The sequence below is a fragment of the Pantherophis guttatus genome, chromosome 3, assembly GCF_059756535.1.
Source record: "Pantherophis guttatus breed Tessera chromosome 3, ASM5975653v1, whole genome shotgun sequence".
In the NCBI taxonomy this organism is placed as follows: domain Eukaryota; kingdom Metazoa; phylum Chordata; class Lepidosauria; order Squamata; family Colubridae; genus Pantherophis; species Pantherophis guttatus.
In genome coordinates this window covers 75,224,516-75,252,117 of record NC_142065.1, presented here as the reverse complement: position 1 = coordinate 75,252,117, position 27,602 = coordinate 75,224,516, and the positions used below count along the sequence as shown (strand labels likewise).

Sequence of the window (27,602 nt, the reverse complement as noted above, 5' to 3'; positions counted from 1 at the left end):
CTTTGTGGCCATTTCATAAGTTGCACCCAGCAATTAAAGCCCAAACTTAAGTATTTATTTTCGACTTTGGAATAATTGGTTTTACTGGATTATCTATCTTGTCAGAAATTTACAAGGCTCGTCTGGGAATGAATTCAATGTTTCTTCATGAAGAAGAGAATACGCAACCAACATTTATAATGACCCATTTCAAGGCACTCTTCATGGGCAGCATATTTTCTCCATTGGAGGTATTTAAATATAGAACCATAATTATCTGTTGAACAGAATTATAAATTAAAGTTCCTGCTTTTTTTTTGTTTCCTACCCACACTTCTTTCTAATGTATTGAGAATGCTGACAACAAACATAAAAACTGTAACCTATACTTCTTAATGTTCATTTCTTATACTGAAATTCATACTGAAAATACAGTTGTTTTTATTTAGCTGTACCTTGTTTTTCAACTGATAATTGTACTCTTCTGAAGTCAACATTAAGTGACCTGTATATTACTAATGAATCTTTCATGTATTTATTCTTTTTTTAAAAAAAAACCTATTTAGCATTGGTTTCATCTGTGCATTATTTGATGTTTTAAAAAGTAGGAGGGGAGATGCATGGACCTCAAAACCTATACATAGCTTTTCTTTATTATATTTTCAGTTAAGCCATTCTTAAGTAAAAATGTCTCCCTTTGTGGGATTTTCTAAATGCAGAGACATTGTAGAGTCTTTAAATATACTGCAGGTTATGGATCTATTTAGAATAGAATAGAATAGAATAGAATAGAATAGAATAGAATAGAATAGAATAGAATAGAATAGAATAGAATAGAATAGAATAGAATAGAATAGAATAGAATAGAATAGAATAGAATAGAATCCTGCCCTGTGGAAAAATAGAAAATAACTTCATTTCCTCTTCCATGTGACAATGCTTCAAATATGTGCAGAGAAGAGCAACAAAAATGATTAGGGAGCTGGAGGAATAGAATAGAATAGAAATTCTTTATTGGCCAGATGTGATTGGACACACACAAAGAATTTGTCTCTGGTGCATAAGCTCTCAGTGTACAGACAAGCAACAAGTGATAATCATAGTCATAAAATTCAACCATAAAAAATCATAGATACAACATTCAGTGATAGTCGTAGGATACTAAAGCAATCAACATAAATCATAATAGGATAACAAATAAAATCAATCAACATAAATTGTGAGATGCGTCAAAGTTGCAGTCATAACAATCTAAGGAAATAGGACATGTGAGAAGAATAAGAAGTAATAAAGCCCTACTAAGTGGTTTGACATCTCAGGGCATAGACAGTGTTGTGGGAATTAGTTGTTTAATAGAGTGATAGCATGGGCGGTGGGATGGAACTGTCTTTGGGTCTGGTTGTTTTGGTGTGCAATGCCCTATAGGGTCATCTTGAGTGAAGAAGTTGAAACCATTTATGTCCAGGATGTGAGGGGTGTGTGAATATTTTCACAGCCCTCTTTCCGGTTCGTGCAGTATATACGTCCTCAATGGAAGGCAGGCTGGTTGCAATTATTTTTTTATGCCATCTTAACTGTCCGTTGGAATCTGTGTCTGTCTCGCTTGGTTGCTGTGCCAAACCAGACACTTTCAGAAGTGCAAATGAAAATATTTTATTTAATATTTTTAATATTAATATTTTATTTAAAACAATACACTGTTCACATTTATGTAGATTTATTGTCCCAGCTGTATTATTCTTTCCAATATAGATCGGAGTTCAAATACAAAGAATAAAGGAAATCAAAGAGATTCTGCATCAAATTAGCAAAGGTCATGATTCACAGCAACGTCAGAGAGAGGTAAATGGCCAGCAGTTAATTATGCTCTGAATGTTTCCTAATGGCTTTTTCTTTTCCTAAGGATAATACCTCCCATGTTAATCTACCTAAAATGTGTAGAGGAGTCTATTGTTTTTCCATCAATGGAATTTTCAAGACTAGTCAGTACTTCCAAAATCAGACAGTTTTTGTCTTCTTTTTTTAAAAATCCTGTAAGGTTTGCCTTCTGCAGCTCTGTTCTCAGTTCTTTAGTAAGGGGTTGTCACAGGTTCTTTTTAAACTATATATCCTGTTTGATTGACCCAAACTCAAAAAGACTAGACTGTAGACAGTTGGATTCTTATATCTCCTTATAAGGAATTGCTGAAAGATACAAACATATATCTGCAAAAAATTTCTATGTCTTCTGCATTATACTATACTCTATCTCTATTCTACTTATGCAATACAATCAGGGGTGGGTTCTACTTATCTTTACTACCGGTTAGCAATGGGATCAAAGCTTCTGCGCATGCATAGATCGCCGATGATGACATCCAGGGCGGTGGGCGGAGCCTCCCACCGGTTTTACTACCGGTTCTTGCGAACCGGTCTGAACCGGGGCAACCCACCACTGAATACAATGTTTTCTATACTATATGCTACTACGTCTGCTTCTATCATACTGCATTCTATACTATTACCTGCAGTTCCATGCTATATTATACTATTCCTGCTGCAAGTATAATATCACTACTACTGCTATACTTTTATTTATTTGTTTCCCATCCTTATTATTTGTACAAATAATGCAAGGCAGTGGACATGTTCCATACACCTTCCTCTTCCTATTTTCCCCACAACAACAACTTTATGAGGCAAGTTGGGCTAAGGGAAAGAGACTAGTACCAAGTCGGCTTTCCTGGCTAAGTTGGGAATAGAACTCATGGTCTCCTGCTTTCTAGCCTGGTGCCTCTACATACATGCATACATACATACATACATACATACATACATACATACATACATTTATGGATGCTTTTACCTCTGTCAAAAAAACCCTCATTTTATTTGGCTATTTTCTATTTCTTGTTATTCTACCACTGCAGAGCTACCAAAATACACAAGTGTCTTCTATTTGGCGTCCATGTCTTCTGCCCACCTCTTTCAAGGCTGCAACTTTTATAAGCAATTCTGTAGTGTTGATGCTGAGGAGAGGGCTCAAATAGGAGGCAAGAAAGTCAGCACAGATGTTTGCAGTTGTTTTTTTTTCAGTCTGCTTTTCCATAGAGGTCCTTTCATAAATATCTATGTTTATTGTGATGCTTATTTTTATTTAATTTCTACCGGATTTTTTTTTAAAGGCTATTGTATGATGCTCTGTATACATAAATGCAGAATCAGGATGCAGAGTCAAGTAAATAATAAACATTCTAATTTCTACTTCTTATCATACAGCCTTCTGGCCAGAAAATCACAACAGATAAGTTGCCTGATCTAGAAGGATATGTCAAAATATTTGGACAGGAAATTGGAACTACATGTATAGAGGGTGATAGTATTCGACAAATGTTACAGGTGCCTGTTTTACATACTGTTTTCATATTTACTATTGAACTAGTATCTATTTTTTAAGGTCTTGAACATTCATATTTTAAATATTATCTAACATTCCTATTTTAATAATAGCTAAATATTATTGACTTATGATGTACTACTATTGGCAAGCTTTTCTTTTGGGAAGCAATTATTCTCATAACATTTGCATCTGTTTATCAGATTTTGTTTAAATGAATCAAATCTACTTTTTGCAGGCATATCAAGAAAAAGCCCCTCTTCCTTGGGTAAAATACGTTACAGATGTCCTTAAAAATCTTCCAACTATCCAGTGGGAGAAATATTTCATGTCTGCAGAAATCCAGCGTGTTGTGCCAACTTGTACTGGGTTACCTTGGCAAATAGGTTTGGTCCATATTGCTCACACAAAAATTGCTGGAGATGGTAAGGCAATATGTTTTATTCATTATTAAATACATATACCTATGTATATGCACATACAAACATGTACATGTACATATGCATACACTACCATCTTTGTTAAAGATTTTGAACAATAACATTGCAGAGAAAAGGTAGAAGAAACAATAAGAAATAAAGAAAAGAAAAAGAAAAAGTAAAGAAAAATTCAGATCACAATCACCTGATGCAGCCAGTTGGTTTTGCTAGATTATGAGCAGGGATACGAAAGGAAATCCATCCCATTCTACTACCTCTTAGTCTTTTTATATGCAGTATATATAAAAAAACAAATATTAATGCATCCATTGATTTATTTTCTTTCATTTAAACAGTTCAGTTAGTGGTGACCCCAGAACCAACATCCCAAATCACATGGCCTGACATAATTAACAGTGATATCAAACTGAAAACTGGACTGAGACTTTTGTAAGTACAATCAATGTTACCTAAAGTCATCATGTAAAAAGAACCTCGTGCAAAAATGCCTGGTATCATTTATTCCTCACCATTACAATGTTTCAGAAAAATCTGTTGTTGTTTTTACTGTTGCAGGATGACGAAGGACATGATCTTAAGCATGGGAATTATTACACCTGAAATTCATGCCATTCTAGAAAGCAAGGCCACAGTGACAGCAAATGTCCCCATAAATATGGATGTTGCTATGAATATTAAAGAAAACACCTTCAAACTTGAACTTCCACCATGCAAAGAGGAAACAGACATAATTTCTCTAAGGTAGGCTCTGGTTACGTTACGCCTAAAAATGAGTAAAAACTTTTTGTTGCTTTTTCTAGTTTTTGTATGCAAATTTAGATGTAGCTATATTGAAATCAGTTTTAATAAGGTAGAATTATCCAGAATAAATTCAGTTTATGGGCTGTTGAAAAATACACATGAAATACACTTAAGCAGTGCTTTCATTTTAGTGTTTAAAATCTTGTTTGCAAGGCCATTAAAATGGTATCAGTTCACATCTGAGTCTTGTTTATGTTATTGATCACAAATGTGATTAATTATGCTTTCCAAGATCTCTTAAATAAACTAGAGTTAAGAATTTAACTAGAGTTTAACTTAACTAGAGTCAAGTTTGTTTATGAAAAAAAAGAACATCAAGAGGGTGTTGAAATTTTATTCTGTATTTTCTCTTAACCACTTTGGACACAGACCTTTTCATCTTCAAAAAGCAGTACATGGATTTGGGAGACACATTATAATTGACATAGTATTTGTTGGGTCAAAAATTCCATTCCATAAAATTCCTTCCTTCCGTGAAAGCCAGCAATTCCCATTAGAGGAAAGACTGGGAAACAGGTTCTACTATATTCTCCTTTATCTTCATGTTATAAAACTCATGATGTCTGGAATGTGTCCTGCTTCTTCAGAAAATATTTTCATATATTATAGCAGAAAGAAGGACTAGAGTTGTTTTCAATCCAATCCATTATCTCATTCCTAAATGGATCATCATGAAAGGCTACTTCTGAAAAATACACACCTTCCTTCATTTCTGCAAGAAGCAAATGAGACAAAATGGTATCATAGGATGATATATATGGTGGGGTGGTATGATATAAGATACTAGTAGTCCTTGATTTATGGCTACAGATTGCTACTGTACATTGTCACAATCATAAAATGAGGTGTCACATGGTCACAATGACTTACGACAGCAATCTTGGCACTTCGCATTGCAGTCATTAACTGAGAATTTCATGTTATTATATGACCGTACACTCCAATCTAAGTCATATCTGTTTTGGTCTCCTAGCTTGAGCTTCAGTAAGGTTAGGGGCTTCTTCCAATTCCCCTTACTTACCTGCCTCCCCCTCACTCTGCCTCTGACTACTTCCAAGACCTGATCATGGAGTTTAAACTTCTTTTAATTTTAGAAAATATATCTTATTCGCCTATAGTCACTTAATGGAAACCAAACCAAATCAGTTATCCTTTTGGTTAGTTTTGACTAAATTATGTCTTTCATGTCATTGGGAGAGATCTCCGCTGGATCCCAGCCATTAGAAACTTTTTATATATTCTTACAACCAATCATCTCCTAGGCATTTGAAGCATAATGTCAGGTATTTTAAGAAATGTAATTTAAGCAAGTAACATATTATACTTTGTTTGGAATTCCAGTTGGAATACCAATTAAAATAAGGTAAAGGTTCCCCTCGCACATATGTGCTAGTTGTTCCCAACTCTAGGGAGTGGTGCTCATCTCTGCTTCAAAGCCGAAGAGCCAGCACTGTCTGAAGACATCTCCGTCGTCATGTGGCCAGAATGACTAAATGCCAAAGGTGCACAGAACACTGTTACCTTCCCATCAAAGGTGGTCCCTATTTTTCTACTTCCATTTTTTACATGCTTTCGAACTGCTAGGTTGGCAGAAGCTGGGATAAGTAACGGGAGTTCATTCTATTATGCGGCAGTAGGGATTCGAACTGCTGAACTGTCGACCTTTTGATCAACAAGCTCAGCATGAGCCATCATGTCCCCTTCACCAATTAAAATACAGCTACAATAATACATGGTGACTCCTAAATACAACTGAAGCACCAAAATCCTTTCTAAGGCAAATGTTCAAGGTCTTCCTGAATGCCACTAAAGAAGAAGCCAATCAAATTTCTGGGGGCATAATGAGAAGATTACTATTTCTTTTCTCATTTCATTCCAGGGTGCAACTTTGAAAAAGCACTTTTTGTAGACATTCTCATAAAGCAGACAGTTTTGATTTGGATCAAGCAGTCCTTTATATATCTGAGCACTATAGCAATAGAATAGAATAGAATTCTTTATTTTATTTAGTGTGATTGGACACACAAGAAATTTGTCTTTGGTGCATATGCTCTTGGTGTACATAAAAAGACAAGATATATTCATCAAGAATCACAGGGTACAACACCCAGTGATAGTCATATGGTACAATAAACAATCAAATCATACTAGGAAACAATCAATATCAATATAAATCGCAAGGATACAAGCAACAAAATTAGCAATAGCTCTTATATACTGCTTCATAGTGCTTTACAGCATTCTTTAAGCAATTTATAGAGTCAGCATATTGCTCCCAACAATCTGGATCCTCAGTTTTATTAACCTTGGAAGGATGGAAGGCTGAGTCAACTTTGAGTTGGTCAGGATCTAACTCCTGGCAATGGGCAAAGTTAGCCTACAATACTGCACTTTAACCACTGTGACACCAAAGCTCATACATATATAGAGAGAGATTTAAAACTAACAACCAATACTAGGAATTGACCCTGAAAGCTTTCTGGTAAACCCCACAGGGACTGTAAAGTCCATAACGTTGGAGTATCAGATTTCTACAGCCATTGCATGATGTGCCAGTTGTAGCTTTCAAGTCATTGTCAAAAATATGGAGTGTATAAAGGCTCATCAAAATTCAGTGACTATTTTTTTAGATTTATTCATCTTGCCACTTCTTTGAGGTACAGACTGTCATTTGCACATCAAGCAAAAGTAATCCAGCAGCCATAGCATCTATGCTAGTTTGAACTGATTATTTAAATGTTTGGAAGTCCACCAGGTCAGTTGAATAAATACAAAATAAGCAAACCACAGCATTGTATCTATCCAAAATGCTACTGCTATTTTTAAAAGAAAAAAGAAAAAAGAATCACCTCTTGTAGTCAGGAATTGTACAATTGTTCCCTTTTTATATCTCCCTCGGGATCACAGATCACAAATCCTCTTTCATACTCTACCTTTAGGCCTTCTTTGTAACTTTTTTTCTTTCTGCTAAAGCACAAAGAAACAGTAATATTTGGCTCTCAGGCATCTTGTTCTTACTGTGCTATGTGATTTGGCAGAAAACAACTAGAGTCCCCTGTGATGCAACTCGATTTGCTGGCTTCCCATTCTCAGTGAGGAAGAATTGATCATTAAGTATTGTTAAGTGATAAAGCTAGGCTATTGGCTTAAAAAAAATTAGAAAGGACTAAGGAAGAAAAAGCAGCAGGAGTAGGAAGGTGAGAATGCCAATGATTTGTGCCTGGAGATATACACCCTGTGATTTGAGGATGGTTTAAATTATTGAATGTGAAAAATGTGAAAGCCACTTCCTTTTAATCTATTTTGCCTGGATGAGCCATCATATAATGCAAGTTGATTTGTAGTTTCTTTGATCCCTTCAACTTGTTCCCAAGTATATCTTAGTTAAGGGATTTTTTTTTTTTAGTTCCTGAATGTTCTAGCTAAGCTTACTGCAGGGTGTGGTTATCATATCCATTATGAATAAGAGAGAACTTGGAGAAAAAAAATAAAGCTTATTTGTTCTCTGTTGTTTATTTATTGCAATGGCGGCACACCTTATGAATTCAGAAGCATGGCACTGAGAAAAGGAAGAGATGAAAGGAATGCAAATCCACTTTTCAGGTAGAAAGGATGAGGGGTTCTGAGTTTTCTTCCCTGAATGTGAAATACTTCACATTCAACATGGGAACAAGGATCGCCTCTCGGTTCACAGCCAGACAGGTAACATCAGTCTTTGTTCCTAAAACAAGCCTAAGGCAATGGCATCAGTGGCTTTCAAGATACACCATAAGTGGAGAGAGAGAGAGACAAAGAGAATATGTCCATGTATGTACTAAGGAAGGAAGATGACAGAGATAGGCCACATTCATTACCAAAGCAGTAAGGGGGGGGGAACATTGCTTAAATTCAAAACACGATGAAGGAATGAGCTAGCAACTCAGGCAAGTATCCCCCCTCCCCCATATGTACATGAATTAGCTAAATACCTCCCTAATTCATGTACATAGGCGGGGGGGATACTTGAAGGAGGAGGAAATCACAGTCAGACTTACAAGATTCTCTTAGTATAGATAATATTAATAAAAGTAGTTATAAACTTCTTATGGAGCTGATTTCTTCTTTGTGGTGCTGAAATCGATCTTGCAAATCTTTAACATTATACATTTAAATCTATAGTTATTTCGGAACTTTTTTTACATTATAGGCTTTTGCCCTATATTTTTGAAATTTTTAGATAACATTAATCAACCATATTTGTATATGAAGGGTATAAACCATATACAGTCATGGCTGCAGAATAGAGCAATTCTGGCTAAAAGTTCTGAGAGTCCTAATATAATGCAGGCAACATCCGAATTAATTATTTAAGCTATTTAAATAATTAACAAAGAGTCATTTACTGTACTATAGCAGAATAAAGAACTTGATCTACAGCATGGGATCCTGTAGACCAAGCAACCAGATTAGCTAATTTGCAATAATGGAAATTCTCAGAGAATTATCATGGGGAATTCTGTGATGAGTTAATGTCTATTTTTTTAACCGAGCAAAATAATTTCATCTCATCATTTTTTCCCCCTTCTGCCTGGATTGTACAGTCTCTGCTTTATAATTACAAAAGCAAGGGTTGGTGAAATCCCAGTGCTGTGATTGAATCTCTTAGAAGTTTGAACGAGAAACCATTTCTATTCCTAAATTTAAAAACAACTTCAGGCCACGCCAACTTAATTTTTCACAACTGGTCATGTTAAGAGTTGGTGAAGCAAAATGGAAGGAAGGGTGTTTGTCATCAGTTCGGTTTTATAAGATGTATCTCTTGCTGTGGCCTAGAGGTCGAGCTCTTGCCTCACAATCAGGAGGTTGTGAGTTCAATCCTAGGTAGCGGCAGACGTAGGGTCTCCTGCTTGGGCACGGGGATGGACTAGATGACCTGCAAAGGTCCCCTCCAACTCTGTTAATCTGAATTATCTCTATCAGGATTTTTTCCCCCTTCACTAAACCGGGTGTGACCAGCACGTGATGCATCCAGCCCAGGGGCCACAAGGTTGACAGCCCTGTTCTAAAGCAACCTTCCCTATGTTTTTGTTTCTCCTGCAGATTGAAGACATCTGCTATCACAAGCAATATAGAAGAGGCAGCTGCTGTGTCAACTCCTGTTTCCTTCCCTGAAAATCAGTCTAGAACAGTAGTGGAGTCCTTTGATACGTCAACAACAGAAGGGGATGAAAGAAAGGTAAATCATATTGGATTTCCCAATGTTTATTTGTTTGCTGATCTTATATGCAATAGAAATGGCATGAAATAATTTATTTTTATTGTTTCCTGTTCCCCGTCTCCCACCGAGATACTAGCAATAATTAAAGCATGCATTGTATTATACAGGTAGTCCTTGACTTACAAGCACAATTGAGCCCAAAATTTCAGTTGTTAAGTGAGATATTTGTTAAGTGAGTTTTGACCGCCTTTCTTGCCACACTTGTTAAGGGAATCACTGCAATTGATAAATTAGTAACACGGTTGTTAAGTGAATCTGGCTTCCCCATTGATTTTGCCTGTCAAAAGGTTGCAAATCATGTGACCTTGGGACAGAGGAAAGGTCATAAGATGAACCGGTTGCCAAATATCTGAATTTTGAACACATGATCATGGAGATGCTACAAAGGTTGTAAGTTGAAAAATAGTCACAAGTCACTTTTTTCAGTGCCGTTGCAACTTTGAATGATCACTAAATGAACTATTGTAAGTCGAGGACTAAACCTGTATTACACATAATATAATATTAACCTAGAGACTTCTAAGAACACTCAGCCTTTTTATTTTCTTAGATCAAGAATTCAGGTATCTAGTACCTAACGATAAATAAATTGAATACATTCTGATCCAATTAAGGTTAATTGTGATTAAAGCCTACAAGATTTGATTCAGAGTTAATTGTGTTAAGAAATTAATAATAACTAATCAGTATTGATAGCACTGGATTGACCATTACTGGCTACAAGAACAGAAAATTAGATATCATTTCGGAATGGGACTATTCGTCTCCGACTCTTCATTCTCTTCAGGCGATTCTCCCCCGACTTATCTCCTGTGGATGGTGAGCCATCCCCCAGCGTGAAAGCTGGAGGTGTGCCAGCTGAGGAGATAAATTGGGAGAGAATCGCCCAGGGAGAAACGCTCAAGGAGAATGAAGAGTCAGAGACGAAAAGTCCTAGACCCATATCATTTATATTGTTGACGCAATAGCTGCATTTCTTCTATATGAACATCCAGAAAATGACTGTAATATTTAATCAAGTTAAATCATGGCACATTTGAATTATTCATCTTTACCAAAAGGAGTGAAATATGAAAGAATCTAATGGTACCTTAAAGATTAACCAATGTAATATAACTCATTTTATAATTAAATAGATAGTTAGCTTTTAAGCTATCACTTACACTGTGTTTTTGCTCAAAACACAGCAAAGTAACATGGCTACCTTCAGGGAAATAAATAAACTGTGGAGGGGAGAAATGTGTCTGATTTATTTATTTAGCGTATGGTTGGTCACACACAGTATTAAAACTTCATTTTTACAGGTTAAAAACAATTAAAACAATAAAAAAAACAGTTAGAAAACCTAAAAGGAAAACAGAAATAACATTTCAAAGTTTAATGTCGAGTTTGTGTCTGAATATGTTCATTATCCAACCAGGACACGCTTCCATCAGAAAAAAAATCACCTGAAAATCTCGATGCACCGTTGAAAAAGTATTTAGAATCAGTTCACCAAACAAAGTGCTTTGAAACCTGTACATTTGGTTGTAAGGCTTGCTTTCACTGGGCAAATATGAATACTGCATGTATTGCACGAAGATCTGTACACAACTTCATTGAAGAACATGTTTTTAAATTCTCCCTCAAGGAATGTAAGTCATATTTATATGTATATATATTTTGTTTAAATTTCTAGTTTACATCAAAAACTTAAAAGCCACAGGAAAAAGGTAATATAAATGGTGCTTTTAAGTGTTGTGTTCTAATCTGTGAAAATCTCACTGTGACACATAGTGCAGGGTAGAATACATGACACTTACTCATAGTAATTAGGTTAAGCAAATGATATAGTAATGACATAAATTCAGTAGTATATTTCAAAAAGATGGTGAAATTCTACTGGTTAACCTAGCAATAATTCTTTTAGCACTTGCTGACTTAAATTAACTACTGTTCTGGGTTATTGTTCTCTATTGCTGAGCCTTAATCCAGAACTTTTTTAATAATGCAGCATACTGTATTATACTTTTTGTTATTTTTCACAAACAGATAAAAATAGCATTAGGAGAGAACAGTGATAATTAGGCTAGTAAACTGATAATATCCTAGAACTACATTAGTTCTTAGTAGGATCTTTAGACAAAGATAAAGGTGCCCTCAAATCAAGGTTGATTCTGATAATGACATATCCATTATTCTCAGCAACAATATGGTAGTGGTTAGCCAATACATTCTTCAATATGCTTTTTTGACTCTCCACGCTTGCCTAAAGTCCTAGAATCCCTGGTGGTTTCATATTCAAGTATTAAGCAGCCCCAATTCTATGACTACTTTAAGAGTAGCCAAAATCAGGTAGGCACCGCTACCTGCTATTGCTAAACTCATATTAATATCAAAGTTCAAATGGTTCTATGCAGGGGTGAAATCCAGCACGGTTCTGACATGTTCTGGAGAACCATTAATGGAAAATTTTGAGCAGTTCGGAGAACCAGTAGAGGAAATTTTGAGAACCAGCAAATACCACCTCTGACTGGCCCCAGAGTGGGGTGGGAACAGAGATTTTGTAATATCCTTCCCCCAGGAGTGGAGAGGGAATGGGGATTTTGCAGTATCCTTCCCCTGGAGTGGGGTGGAAATGGAGATTTGCAGTTTCCTTCCGCTGCCATGTCCACCAAGCCACGCCCACAGAACCGGTAGTAAAAAAAATTTGGATTTCGCCACTGGTTCTATGTGTTACTATGTCACTAAAGTACAGTGTTTATATGTGTGTGCATACATACGTGTGTGTGTGTGTGTGTGTGTGTGTGTGTGTGTGTTTTCATATATATGTGAACAATGATTGTATCAATAAGTTCCACTTACAATAATAAAAATAATTTCAGCTGATCCAAATGTCCCAATTGAGAAGCTACGATTCACCATTCGAGGAGGTGCTCGTGTTGCTGATCAGATGGTGCATTTGTTAAAAAATGAAGAAAAAGATATGTCGATTGACGAATTTAACAAGGTATTTATTTGGGGGAGGGGGATAGTAAGATAGTAACCATCCAAGTTTCCCTCCCAACATCATACATGGCCTATATGTAAACATTTGATGTTCTGCTGGTGTTGTTTTAAACATTATGGGTTACACCAATGTCTTAAAGTATCATAAAAAACCACATAAATAATTAGTTACAGTGAATACTGTTAGGATAATATGCTTAGATATCAAGTTATTCTGACTTTGAAAATACAATGTGGATTGTTAGGGCTTTACTGTGCAAGTAGCTGCATTGGTTAACTGTATTCTTTCTTCTAATTTCTTCAGAAAGAAATACATCAAATGCTTTGCTCCGCAGAGTAATAAACACAATTTATATAGTGCTGAGCCACATTTGTTTAAACACAGAGACTATATGTGAGGATGAAGAAAAATCATGGCCTTATTCCACAAAAACAGGTTTTTATCCCTTAGGAAGAGAGAGGCTATTAGGTTCAAATGATTAACAATCATAAATAAACCCTAAATTAATATACTCCCAAATTTCATATTGCCAGCTCTAAAATTCACTCCCATTGTGAACTATGCAGTTAATTCCATAAATTATAGTGTAGACAAGTTGCCAACTAATGTGAACAGCATAGCTAGGACTATGAATATGATTGAGTGCCATTACCGTTCATGGAATGTGAATTATAAGCTTCTATGAGAGCAACCTTCTGCAAGAGGTCCATTTGCCCAGACAAGTTCAAATCTGGAAGAAGTGAAGGTACATATATGAGCCAATCTGCGATAGTCCCACTGCCCTTTTTAAAAAAAATATTTTATTAGTTTTAAAAGTAAAACAATGGACATTGCTCAACGTCTCTGGTTTCTAATATTTGAGTCAAATTTAAGTTAATAAGTAATATATTCCTTAATCTATATACAAATTTACATATCTCCTATTTCATTATATATCAAGTATACAGTATTTTACTTCTTAACAGCTATACATATATTTAGTAAACCTATATTACATTCACAAATTCAATATACCTTGATATATTGATATACATTGATATATACATTTCCAGACATTCGTTATCCCTTGTTTTTGGCATTCTTCCTCTTATCTAACCAATTATAAAATTTATTGCAGACTTCATTGCATGTTGATTCACTTTTTGTTTTTGAGTTCTAAAGTAAGTCTATCCAGCTCTGCACAGCTGTAAATTTTGTGTATTACTTCTTCTTCTGAGGGAATTTCTTTACACTTCCATTTTTGAGCAAATGCTAGTCTTGCCGCGGTAAGTATATGCAATATTAAATAGGTTACATTTTTGTCATATTTGCCATCTGTCATGTCCAGTAAGAAAAATTCCGACTTCACTTCTATTTTGAACATGAACATCTCTTCTAACCAGCTGCTTATTTGCTGCCAGAAACTTTTTGCTTTTGAGCACTCCCACCACAGATGGTAGTATGACCCTAGATCCGCCTCACATTTCCAAGAAATCGGGGAGTATTTTTTACTAATTCTGTCCCACTGCCCATTCTTACATGCTAACTACTCAAGTCAGAAACATATGATTGGAAATCTCAACATGACCATTTAGTGTTAAGCAAAATGCAATTATATTATCTTCTACTCAACACATCAGTATCTTCAGAAGAATCTTACTCTTTAGGAAAGTTAACTGTGGGGCCTGAATGTGTGCCCTCACTTCTTCAATATGCACTCCAAGTGTGCAGAAAAATCTGTGCTGTTAGCATTTACGATATTGCTCTTGCAATGTTAATTCCACATATCAATTTGCCTAAGATTTAGGACTACATGAGATGACAGATATTCTTCTCTCTGGGTATATCCTGTGCTAGATCTATCTAGACGAGAGTGATGAGAGCACTGAAACTTCATCAAGCAGTGACAGTGGTTTGAAGAAAATTATAAGTCTAAAACAAGTTCCTACCAGCCAGCAGCAAGATAATGATCAAGAACAACAGGAACCGTATCAGAAGAGACCTCAGTTCCAACAGCATCATCCTTTGGATAAAAAGCAAAAACTTGATGATTCAAGCAGCAGCAGCAGCAGCAGCAGCAGCGATAGCAGCGATAGCAGTGACAGCACCCAAAATGATACGCATATTTATGGAAGACAACAACAGGAGAAGGGTTATCCAAGTGGTGAGAAAGATGGGGATAAAAAGAAGCACGGCAAGAGGTCACATCACAAAGATGAGAAGGTACCCATCAATTCTAACTTAGGATAAATCTTACCCTGCAGGGCGCATTAGCTCAAAATCTCTGTTGGCTGGGATGTGCTTTATCTCTTCCTTTAGAAATGTGCATCTACATGTGTGGTGGCTCACATGGTTAGGACGCTGGGTTGATAATCAACAAGCCCACGTTTGAGGCCCAAATGCTGCTGTGTGACAGGGCGAGCTCCTGTCTTTCTCTCCAGCTCTGGCTGACGTAGCAGTTCAAAAGCGAGTAAATGCATGTAGATAAATAGGTACCACTTCAATGGGTGCATGAAAGGAGTCCCCAATTGGGCATCCCTGGGCGATGGTGACGTCACTCACTAATCCTTTCAACCCAGAAGGGCTTCGGTGCTTCCAACATGAATGCATGCATGCAGCCGTGTGCATTTGGGTAACCCTTGCTTTGCTTTTTCTTCTTTGACATTTTGCAGGAGTTGCAAGGCCGAGACCTGGCAAAGCTTCCCTTCAGGGAAAGCCGGATTGAACAGGTGAGTTTCAATATATTATTATGATTTTTAACTGACCTTTCTTTATATTAACGTGGATAGATGCCAATGCTTGATACTTCCATTCTTCTTTGGAGAAAAGGAATCCAAATAAGACATGATTGTGGAATGTGCAAGTTGATGCGAAAATAATTTAACTCAAGCAGATCTGTCAGCTAGAGAATGAAGACAATATTTCCCAGTTCACACTCATAAATTAACCAGCAGAGACTGTTTTTTTATGATTTACCAGCAAGGTATTTCATATAATTGCTATTATATTTAAGCAAGCGTACAAGTTGTCTAAATAAATAAATAAGCCAGTCAGTCAATCTGTAAGGCTCGGCAGAGCTCTGAAGTGGCTGCAGAGAAGCTTCCAGAGAAGTCTGCTTGGAAGCAAAGAGAGACCTGCTTCTAAATGCTGGAATGAGTGGTGACCTTCCTTCAATCCAATCCATAAAAAAGAACCCCACCACCACATATAACTGAAATGGTCAGTGAGTGGTCAGGGCATCATTTCATTGTAGTTTCAGCCAATGAACATGTGCCAGGTTTCTTTGTGTAAGTTGGCTGTAGTTAATATTTGCATTTGTTTATAGATTTTAATCTCTGCCCCAATAATACAACTGTTTCATCCTGCTTCATATATTACTCCATGTCTTTCATTTTAGGGTTTTTGCAGGTTTCTCACCTGATTTGTGTGAGACAAGCAGTACTGAGTATCCTGGGCTGATACAATCAGTCCGCAGAATAATAATACTTCAAACCCTATATTTGTATTTTGGTCTGTGACCACAAATAAAAGTTATTATATAATACTTCAAACCATGCATAGCAATAGCACTAGCACTTAGACTGCTTCATAGTGCTTTACAGTCCTCTCTAAGCAGTTTTACAGAGTCAGCATATTGCCCCCAATAATCTGGGTCCTCGTTTTACCGACCTCAGAAGGATGGAAGGCTGAGTCAACCCTGAGCCACTCAGAATTAAACTCCTGGAGTGAGCAGTGAGTTAGACCTGCAGTACTGCATTATAACCACTGTGCTACCACACCAGCATGCATGCTCCTCTGATGTACATAAAATCAATCTAGCTTCATAGGGACTTTCAGAATTGTGTCTTAAAATATCCCAACCTTTTGAAAAAGTACAGTTCTTTCTTTTAGCTTTCTAAAGAAAAGCTTTCTTTTAGCTGCCTGAAGGACCTTCCAAAAAGTACAAGACTGGAATCTGGGGATTCAATCCCTAAGATTAAGCCTACACTATTTTAGATGGTACTTTGGAAAGGACAAACCAATTGTTAAATCAACACAATATCTGATATTGCATGTAGATATGACTGCTTTAATTTTTTGTTGCCATCTCCTCCCCCAAAACATACAAATAAAGACCGCTGCTGTTTGCATAGATATCACAACCTGTGTTTTGATGGACCTTCATCACTCCTTTCCATTCTTCTACCTTTGTCCTCTGCCACTCAGTATCTCTAATTCTGTTTAAATATTATATTACATGGTGCAGTCAAGCGGTCCATTGTCTTACTCTGATGCAAGCAGCAGAAATGAGTCCAGCTGGGAAGAAGAGGTATGTTTTTAAAGAATTAATAGGAAAGTAAATTGGTATGTTTCTAAAAAGAATCTGAGGTATCAAATGGTATATGTATTTTCAGAAAAAGAGTAAGGAATAATGTACCAGTTGAGATAAGGCTTATTAGATTATGCTGATAACTCATTAGGTTAGAGAGATTAATTAGGACTGGGGTGACCAAAGTTAAGATGTTCCCTCCCTGATAACGTGGCTATTACTTTGGAAGGAAAGGCAACATAGCAACAACCCTGGTTCCTTTTTATACATTTCTGATTATTTTTTAAAAATGAAATGGATTGAACTGAATTGAATTGGTATTTCAGCCTCTTGTTCATCCAACATTTTTTAAAATATTGGCTCAAATAGCCAATTATATCTTGCTTTAGGCTTTCTTCTGGCAGTTGGTAGAGGGCTGCACAAAACCAATTTCAACTCAGAAAAGTACTTTAACACTTCAACACTTTCTCCAGGTTCAGAGTCCACTTTTCAGATTGACCGAATGTTGATCCATTGGATATCACAGGAATTTGCCAACTGGATTGTCATCCGCACCTAATTTTGTGGGCTAAGAGAAAATAACTGCCCAAAATCACCCAGCCATCTTTCATGCCTAAGGCAGGGCTAGAACTCTCAGTCTCCTGATTTCTAGCCTGGGATAGATAGATGATTGATAGATAGATAATAGACAAATAAAAGATAGATTGATGAGGGAGGGAGGGAGGGAGGGAGGGAGGAAGAGAGAGAGAGAGAGAAACAGAGAGACAGAAACAGAGAGAGAGAGAGAGAGACAGAAATAGACAGAGAATAGATAGGCACATATACACTACTAAAGCTCTAATCCCTGTTTGTTTGTAACATCAAACAAAACTGGAAAGTATAGGGCAACAACTATAGAACCAAGGTAACTCAAATAAGCTAATTTACACAATGCTGGGACACATGCCATGAGATTGAAAATTGGGGGGAATTGTGGCCTCTTCAGCACCACTACGCCTTCCAGGTATATGTCCCAGAAATATGCAGGTTGCATGGGAGGGACACATCTCCAGCCTCTTTCCCTTCTCCCTCTGGCCCCTGCGCCCAATCAGCTGGCAGCAAGGCCTAGTCAGCAAATAGTCATTGGCTGCTTTTGAACCAAGGCTGAAATTTTAAAGCTCTTAATGGCAGTGGCCAGTGAGGGACAAATGAGGGAGTGACACAGATGCCTGCTGGTGAGATCAGGCTGGCTGTTGTTAAGTTCCTCCGTGGAAGGGAGATGGCCTTTGGGGACACACCAGAGTGGGACGCAAGGGTAGAGTTTTCCTCACAATCCATAGATTATTTGGTCCGCCTTCCTTCAGAAATGGGTGGGTAGGTGGGTGTGGGTGAAAAATCATCCCTGAAAAAGAATATATAATACAGAGAAGCATGTATTACATACATGTGTGTGTTTGCTTATTTTAGCACATGTGCTCAAAAGCCTGATTGGGCTTATCATCCAGGGAGGTCTTATTTTCAGGGAAATGAAATGTACATACCCTGTTTCCCTGAAAATAAGACCTCCCCGGATAATAAGCCCAATCAGGCTTTTGAGCACATGTGCTAAAATAAGCTCTCCCCGAAAATATTAAAATGCATGTGTAGCTGGTCCCCACCATTTCCTCTGGTTAGGGTTAGGGAGACAGAGCTGGAAATCAGGTAAGACAGCAAGAGGAGCCCCATCTTGCTCCACGCACCCCAAAATAATAAGACCTCCCCGAAAATAAGGCCAAGCACTTATTTTGGGATTCAAAAAAATATAAGACAGGGTCTTGTTTTCAGGGAAACATGATATATACAGTATATACAGATATCTACATAACCCAGATCCATCCAACTTTAGGAATGAACATAGCTTGAAAGTTTTGCTTATATACAAATACAAATTTGTATTTGTAGATACAAATAATAGCTATTTATTTTTAGCTCGGTTTAAAATATTTTTCTTTTGCTTTCTGTTTGCTTTTTATTTTATTTTTTTTGACTAGATGATTTGGTTCCATTACAGAAGCCAATGTATTCCAAAACTTTATGTGTTGGGCTACAGTTTAAAGATATCAATCTAAAGCTAGCCAGGGTAAACTGTAAATGTGCAAAATTCTTAAAAACGCAATTGAATTAAGATACCAATAAATAAAATTATATAGGTGGCTGAAGAACCAAAGTCCCTTCTTTTGCTAACATTAGTAGCCACTTATCCAAGTTCCTACTCCAGTACCATCTTCTAGTTGGAATATCAAATGAACTGTTATAGAAGCCCTTTTTAATAAAAACATAAGAAGGCTCAAAAAATTGCTGCTTACACAATTCACCAAAGAAATGATTTTGGAATCTTACCTAATCAAAACATGGATTAAAATCATATCTTTTTATTTGTCTCTTTAGGTAAAAACACCTGGAGGTGTTCTGCCATATGTCACTGTTGTGTTTGAAGCAGTTAGGAGTGACAGCAAAGACCAGGGCTACAGTTTTTCCTTGTATAAAAAGCGTGACCACCACAAAAACCATTTCAAAGTAGTTGCAGGTCAACTCAACCAAACTAAATGGAGGGCATGTCTTGATAGCCTTGTGCTACCTTCCAAATTCCAGGTAATTTTTAAAAAATTTGCATTGTGAAAGTTGCTTTGTAGCTAAACTTCATTGCCTTATACAACAATATATATTTTTAGAAACCCTTCTCACCTCTGTGATCTATGTCTTTCTCAATCTCAGGCCTCTACAGCTGCCTGGGAATTTCAGAGTTCTGCATAGTATCTTAGTTGGTCAGTCAAACTGTACATCTAGAAGAATGAGCTCCAATTTTTAATGTTCATTAGTAAATGGGTACCTAATAAAATACTGAACAAGTTGAATTGCTCCATTATTAATTCCAAAGGTGCTTTTTCAAGAGGCAACTGGACTTTCTGGTTTGTCTTTGAAGATGTTTCGCTTCTCATCCAAGAAGCGAAACATCTTGAAAGAAAAGCCAGAAATCCAGTTGCCTCTTGAAAAAGCACCATTGGGACAACCATGACTTGGATGACTAAGGATCTCCATAGATAGTCCATTATTAATCATAAATCTTTCTAATGATTATTTTACTATTTCTCTTTTGCCTTTTTTTTTTTTTTTTTTTTTACTAAATGATTAGGTTCTGTTACAGAATCCAATGTATTGCAAAACTTTGGGCTACATTTCTAGCCTAAAGTTAATCCAGATTTTTATATTAAATCTAAGTCATTTTAAAATCAATGGTATTTTCAAATAAGGCTCTCAAGGGCTCTTGAAAGGACTCCAATACCCGATTAATATTCAAAGAGTAAAAAAAAGGGGGGGGAAATGGTAATCAGATCTTTAGCAGGAGGAAATTTTAGAATCAAAGTGCAAAAACTGCAAATATTCTTTTAATTTAAATATACTCCATACCTCTATCCATTTTGGTAGCAGGCTTGAATTATGTTGGAGCAGAAAATATGTCTCCAAATCCTTTGGTACAGTTTGGCATGGCTAACAGACTTAGGTTCAGGGGTGGGATTCAGCCAATTCGGACCAGTTTGGGTGAACCAATAGTTAAGGCCAGTGGCCGGGCCCCCCACCTTCTCCGGCGCTATCCTGTCTTATACAATCACCGTGGTATTGATGCCGTGTACATGGTGCTCATGTGCTCACACATTTTTTTATTCTGGGCGAATCAGTTGTTAAATTATGTGAACCTCTGCTTAGGTTACACAAAATTGCAACACTAAGTCCATTAATGAAGTGATGCAATCCCATGGTGATCCCTACACACTGTTTTTCTTTTAATTTCTATCACATTTGTGTGTTTACATCCTCTTCAAGTATTCTTTGAGCTGGGGACATGAATGCAAGGATTACAAAATACAACTCAAGATGTCCACAGGCAAAGTTGCAATTTATAAAGCTCTCCAACTGAAAATGAAATGGACCAAACTTCATTTCTTACAAGATGGACATTATTTCCGGTAAGATCTCTGCAACTTCTCATTCTTCCAATTGTGGATTTTTAAAGTGTTTCTTTCAATGGATGTGAGTTAAATTTCCTAGCAGAAAATACAGGAAGTCCTCGACTTACAACCACAACAGAGCCCAAAATTTCTATTGTTAAGTGAATTTGGCCCCATTTTACAACTTTTCTTGCTACAGCTGCTAAGTTAGTAACATTGTTGTTCAGTGAAACTGGCTTCCCCGTTGATTTTGCTTGTCAGAAGGTCGCAAAAAGATGATCACATGACTCTGGAACACTGCAACCATCATAAATATGAGTCAGTTCTAAGCGTCTGAATTTTGATCAGGTGACCATGGAGGTGCTTCAATGATCATAAGTGTGAAAAATGATCCTAAGTCACTTTTTCCAGTGCTTTTGAAACTTCAAACAATGAACTGTTATATTTGGAGTGATGGAAAAGGAATTAAGGCTTTCTAACTCCACCCTTAATTTTGGGAGGGAGAGAACATTGCTGAATTATAGGGGGTAGTTTCAGGAGAAAAGAGGTTTGTTGCCTTTCTCTGAAATAAATCACATCTATAGCTTTATTTTTCCCTAGGTATTTACTTCCCGGAATTGCATATCGTTTAGGCTTTTCCACAACTTATCAGAAGAATCCTGCGCGTGAGATGATAGTCAGAATTATTGAAAAATCTCCAGAAGCTCATGTTGCCATCATTATAATTCCTGATGTAGGTGATCCTTTTCCATTTTCTCAAATTACTAATACAATTCCACTTTTGGATTTGGCTAATTAATGGAATGGTATAGTGAAAAGGATAGACAGTGCCACAGGCAGGTATTTCAAAGGACATGATACTGAGATCATTTAAAGTTCAAAATGTAGATTAGATCAGTTCCTGTCCTTAATTATTTTGTATGTATGCTTTTCTAGACTAAGAGACCTAAATATAAGCCATTTCCCCTTTCATTTTAACCTGTGAAGAAGATTTTCTCTGTTGTTGGTCTATTGGTCACCTATCTGAGCAGGTTTATCACTAAACATGCTTTAATTATACTTGGAAATCCTAATACTATCTATTACTTGACTTGGGAGATTGTGCCACCATGGCTATCATCTGCTTTTTCATCTGCATATTAGAGACTATTTTATGCATGCATTCTTAACCCCTTTATAATCCATACAAAATTTTTGTGACCAAGTAGAGCTGGGTGAATGGAAGAAAATGTGTTTTCCTTTCTTGTGTTTTGTCTCAATCCGTTGTTTATGGCTCAATAAATAAAATAATGGTGTTAGGTGATAAACATTTCTCTTAATGAAATGTTAAATCAAAATGCATTTGTAGCAGCATTAGTCTTTGTGTCTTTTTTTTCTTTCTAGATAATCTTTTACATGGATGATTTCTATCCCGATTTTCTTCCCACTGCCATCCCAAGTCCATATTATCAGAGTCCAAAATTAAGCAAATTGAATGTAGCTTTATGGCTGTCCAAAGAAGTTGAAGGTAAATTAAAATGCTGCTTTTACACAAAGGCAGTACCTACCTAATAGACTAACCAGTATTGACTATGTTTATCTTTTTGTGGCAATTTTTTGGTTAGCATAGAGCCGAATCTAAGCTTAGTATTGTTTCAGTTAGGCTGGTTGAAATCACTGAGATGTAAGGTAATTATTATGTTATTTAAGTCTGGTTGATTTCAATGTATCCACTTTAATATAACAATGATTAAACATTATTTAATAATATAATGGTTATTATAATAATATAATCAATAATGATCCAACCCATTTTTTGAGCTTTGGCTCCTTAACATCTAGTCCAGAGGTGGGTTTCGGCAGGTTCTGACCAGTTCTGGAGAACCGGTAGCGGAAATTTTGGGTAGTTTGGAGAACTGGTAGTAAAAATTCTGACTGGCCCCACCCCCATCTATTCTCTGCCTCCCAAGTCCCAGCTGATTGGGAGGAAATGGGGATTTTGCAGTAACCTTCCCCTCGAGATTTTTCAGTATCCTTCCCCTGCCATGCCCACCAAGCCATTCCACACCCACCAAGCCATGCCCAAAGAACCAGTAGTAAAAAATTTTGAAACCCACCACTGATCTAGTCCTATTCATATCAACTAGGGATTCTTAAATAAGCCTTATTCCTAGGTAAATATATTAGCAAACATCATTTCAACATGGTTTGAAATTGTTATCTTACTTGTTTATGTAGCAGGATAAGTTTATAAATGTTGCCATGCTTAATATAATTAATTATTTGACAAAAGTTGAGGGTTTGTTTAGGTTTTTCACTTTCCAATAGGTAGGACTGAAGTTTAACTCTGACCCTACTATTTATTTTCTTATCAGCTGTGTGTGAGGTGCAGGATGAAAGGGTTACAACCTTTGACAACAAGACATTCAACGCGAGTATTGGCAACAGAGAATGCGACCTTCTGATAGTTAAGGATTGTACCACATCTGACAGTTATAAATCACAATTCCAAATATGGATCCCCAATCCCAAACCTGGTTTCCCTAAAGAAATTCACATATCCATTAATTCAGCGTAAGTTTAAACAAATGGACGGTTATTTCAAGTTTCTTTCCAATAGCTTCTTTTTCAATATTTTTTTAAAAAAATGGCTTCCTTATTCTGTCATTCTTGATAAGAGGTTTCTTATAATTGGGGTTTTAAATTTCTCAATTCTGTAAAATCATGCAAAAATGGCCAGGTTTTACAAAGAGTGAAGGCCTGATAGAATCCTATTAAGTTTGAACATTTCAACTAACACAGCCCTACAGGGACTTACAAGAATGAATGTCAACATGATCATTCAAAACTCAGCTCATTCATGGAAATCCTAGCAAGCTTAAAAATGTAATGAGGAATCTGTGGTTCTTTGGGGGTGAAGAGTAAAATGTACTTCCCATCATCTGGTAGTGATGCTGTTTTGGTTTCTAATTAAAGCTGGAAAACATGTGATCCATACAAATCATGGGATCTCATACTAGCTTATTTCATAAGTATATAAGGTAATAACAGAATTACTTCTCAAAAAGTCAACCCAGCACAAAAGTGTTGCTATCAATAACTAGTTGCCTTCCCTAAACATATATTCTAGAATATAATATGGCTGTCTCCCGCCTTTAAAGAATTACAGGATAGCTATCATCTGAACAAGCTTATAACCATGAATGTGGGTTACAGAGAAATACTTTTAATTTACTAATTAATTAGTAAAAAATAATAAAGAAAAAGAAACAGAGCTTCTAGAACTCTTACACATACAGTAGCTCAGGTGCTTGATAATCTTTTATCCATAGACTGGTCATAAATACTGTTACATTAAAATCTATGAAATTACTGATACCTATTGTGTTATTTATATACAAGTATTTTTCAAACAATGTGAGGACATAACAGGGTTAGATAAATGAATTATTTATAAATTTATAATTTATATAATAAATTAATTAAAAAATTAAATAAGGAAAACAATAGAGAGATTGTAAGGTAGCATGAACAGAGGAAGAATCTTTCTTTCTTTCAGTTGATGACATTTAGTTTTAGTTGAAGAGGACTGGTCATGGTATAGGACAGAGGTCTGCAACCTTAAACACTCAAAGAGCCATTTGGACCCATTTCCCACAGAAAAGAAAACACCGGGCCACAAAACCCTTTCCGTGCCTGACTATTTATTGAGTGGCCACAAAACTAGCATATGTAGTTGAATTAAACATTCTGTTTTCTTCTGAAACTTTTTTTTTTCTTGGATTTATCTATGGTTGGCCTACCCGGGGTTGAAAACCTCAATAAATCATGTGCCGGTGGGTGTCGCACATTGGCGGTTGTGACGCATATTTTGAGTGACAAGGAGCCACAGCAGAGGGGTGAAAGAGCCACATGCAGCTCCAGAGCCGCAGGTTGCTGACCCTGGTATAGGGGAAGTGCTCTAGTTGATTTGAAGTAACTCAGTGTGAGCTCCAATAAAAGAGAATATTTGTGCACTGATGATGTTACCTAGTTTGGTAATGAAACATCTGCAAGAAAACAACCAAGCTAAGAAAGCACCAGAGACCCCTTCAGTGTTGGTTGTTTGTGACATTGAAACAGCCTTTTCTTCCTCTAGCTCAGGGTTGTCAAACTCAATTTCATTGAGGTCCGCATCAGGGTTGTGTTTGACGTCGGCGGGCCAGGGGGTGGGCATGGCTAGGGTGGGCATGACCAACTCAAAACCACTCATTGAGGCTCTGTTTTCAGCCTCAATGGCCTCCTGCAGCCCTCTGTCAGCAAAACGGCGCTTGGAAAGACAGCATGCAGCCCTCCTGAGCTCCATTTTTGTTGTCAGAGGCATCGTGAGCTGGTCTTTTGCTGCTTCCAGGGCAGCCCCGCAGGCCAGATCTAAGCATCCCATGGGCCGGATCCAGCCCAGGGGCCTTCAGTTTGACACCTCTGCTCTAGCTAGATCATCAGTGGGAAATCTTTTCAGGCCAATCTGAATTATATAAGAATATGGCATCTTTTCAATCCTAGGCAGCAACAGATGTTTCTCTATCAGGATGGTAATAAAAAATATCTGCTGCAAACTCTACATAGGCATCAGGAAGGGCATCCGACCAGTAAACACTTAGCTCCATTCAGTCGCCCCAATTCCACACCAATAAAAGGGATTACAGGTCATAAAAAGAAAATAACAATGGTATCTGTTTCCATGTTACCAGATCGACAAGTCCACGGCAACTTTAGTACTTTGAACCAAATTTCATCTATTCAAGCCGTAGTGGGTATAGCAAAAGCATTTCTTCAGAGAAAGGCTGACTCTTTTCTGCTAATTATTATCCTTTTTTTCTTTGTTTAACTTTCTAACAAAATGCATTTTTTTGTTTTTTCCCAATGGCAGAGAAATCACAATCCAAGATTCCGTAGGGATGCTGAATGTGTTACATAATAAAGCACCAATACCAACAAATAGAGAACGATCTGAAGACAACAGCGGTACTGCATCTGATACCATATTTTATATCTTAAATAATAGGAATCAGCTCATTTAGTCTATGTACTCTGGCTCAATTACTTTATTTTTTTCAATAATTATTTTAAAAAATAAACTTGAATTACTTAGTAGTAATTTCTACGTACTGTAAGAATGTAGCAAAATGCACTTGAAAAGAAGAGAGCATTTATCAATAATGGGGCAACTCCTTTGGGTTGGCTGAATATCCCACCCACCTGATAGAAAACATGATTGCATGGAAAGAATCCTGAAGCAAGAATCATATAGAATTATGCAATGGCTATCTTTAAGGGTTTGAAAACTCTTGAAGTAAACAGCCAGCCTTTTAAAGCCATGCTTTCTCTTTGTAGAAAACATTGAAATTTTGAGAACAACCAACAATGTTATTATCAAGGCTCCTGAATATGGCTTGGAAAGCGTGGCATATGATGGTGTCATACTGAGAGTAAGTCAGACTGCTGTTTTTTGTGCAAGAATTTCTTATTTTTACTTTAAAAAATGATACTGCAAGAAAATTCACTTGAACTTCTATGGCAACATCTCATTTGTTCATGTAGATAAAAACTTCTGCAAAAGCACAAGGCAAAACCTGTGGACTTTGCGGGGACTACAACGGAGAAATGAAACATGAATACCTGATCGCAAATCAAGCTGGCACTGAGCAATACTGATTTTTAATTCCTGAACTTCAGCAGGATTCAGGTATGCATTGCAGGTTTCTAAAGTTTGAACATTTTAAAGATAGAAATTAATTATAAATGTTTGAAGCAGCATGTATTGGTTAAAATAATGGTGCTTTCAATTTTAAAATGTCCACATAATGCTGAACCTGAAAGAAACTATTCTATTTCTTCCTCCTGGTTTCATAAAGAGGGATCTAAAGGCCTTGGGAATGGACATTAATGACTGGGAACCCTTGATCTCTGATCGTTCAGCTTGGAGACTAAAGACCATGGCCTTCTCCAATTCGAAGAGACACTTGTTCGGCAGGCTGAGGCAAAGAGGCAGTCCCGGAACCAGTGAAATCTGGGGGCTGGGCTGGGAATGGAATATATCTGCCCTCAGTGTAGAAGGGATTGCCATTCACGAATTGGCTTTTTTAGTCACACCAGATGCTGTTTTAGGACCTCTTTGTAGAGCACAATACCATAGTCTTTTGAGACTGAAGGTTGCCAGTGAATAGGTTTCATAAGGATACAAACACAAATCTAGTTAGAGAACTCAAGAAAGAACTGGCACATAATCTTTGTCATTCAATGGTTTCTCCAAACATGAAAAGAAATTATATAAAGTTAAGATTGTGGTGGTAGACATCCATAGCTAGAAATAGGGCAACCTTCAGAAGTTTCTAATTAATTATAGCAGCTGTATCCCATCTACAGAATGCATACTAGGAGTAACCTCTGACCATATGCCTCCATACCAGTTTGGTAATGATCACAACTTTTGGTCACAGGAAGAGGAAGAGAGGAATAAAATACATCTAGCTCATAAACACATTATTT

General features: G+C 36.8%; 1 protein-coding gene across 1 annotated transcript in view; it reads left to right on the top strand.

The window, feature by feature from the left end:
* The window catches only part of LOC117677330 (vitellogenin-1-like), a 48,967-nt gene that overhangs the window by 20,309 nt on the left and 1,056 nt on the right, over window positions 1-27,602 (top strand). The window contains exons 14-33 of the mRNA XM_060689581.2: window positions 106-230; window positions 1,732-1,821; window positions 3,238-3,357; window positions 3,594-3,780; window positions 4,131-4,224; window positions 4,351-4,536; window positions 9,676-9,811; window positions 11,274-11,487; window positions 12,718-12,842; window positions 14,679-15,044; window positions 15,494-15,550; window positions 17,068-17,130; window positions 19,537-19,740; window positions 20,971-21,113; window positions 21,696-21,828; window positions 22,479-22,602; window positions 23,450-23,648; window positions 25,984-26,078; window positions 26,448-26,542; window positions 26,655-26,799. Coding sequence (XP_060545564.2) covers window positions 106-230; window positions 1,732-1,821; window positions 3,238-3,357; window positions 3,594-3,780; window positions 4,131-4,224; window positions 4,351-4,536; window positions 9,676-9,811; window positions 11,274-11,487; window positions 12,718-12,842; window positions 14,679-15,044; window positions 15,494-15,550; window positions 17,068-17,130; window positions 19,537-19,740; window positions 20,971-21,113; window positions 21,696-21,828; window positions 22,479-22,602; window positions 23,450-23,648; window positions 25,984-26,078; window positions 26,448-26,542; window positions 26,655-26,768 — 2,870 coding nt within the window. The 3' untranslated portion in view covers window positions 26,769-26,799. The remainder of the gene's footprint in view (window positions 1-105; window positions 231-1,731; window positions 1,822-3,237; window positions 3,358-3,593; window positions 3,781-4,130; window positions 4,225-4,350; window positions 4,537-9,675; window positions 9,812-11,273; window positions 11,488-12,717; window positions 12,843-14,678; window positions 15,045-15,493; window positions 15,551-17,067; window positions 17,131-19,536; window positions 19,741-20,970; window positions 21,114-21,695; window positions 21,829-22,478; window positions 22,603-23,449; window positions 23,649-25,983; window positions 26,079-26,447; window positions 26,543-26,654; window positions 26,800-27,602) is intronic.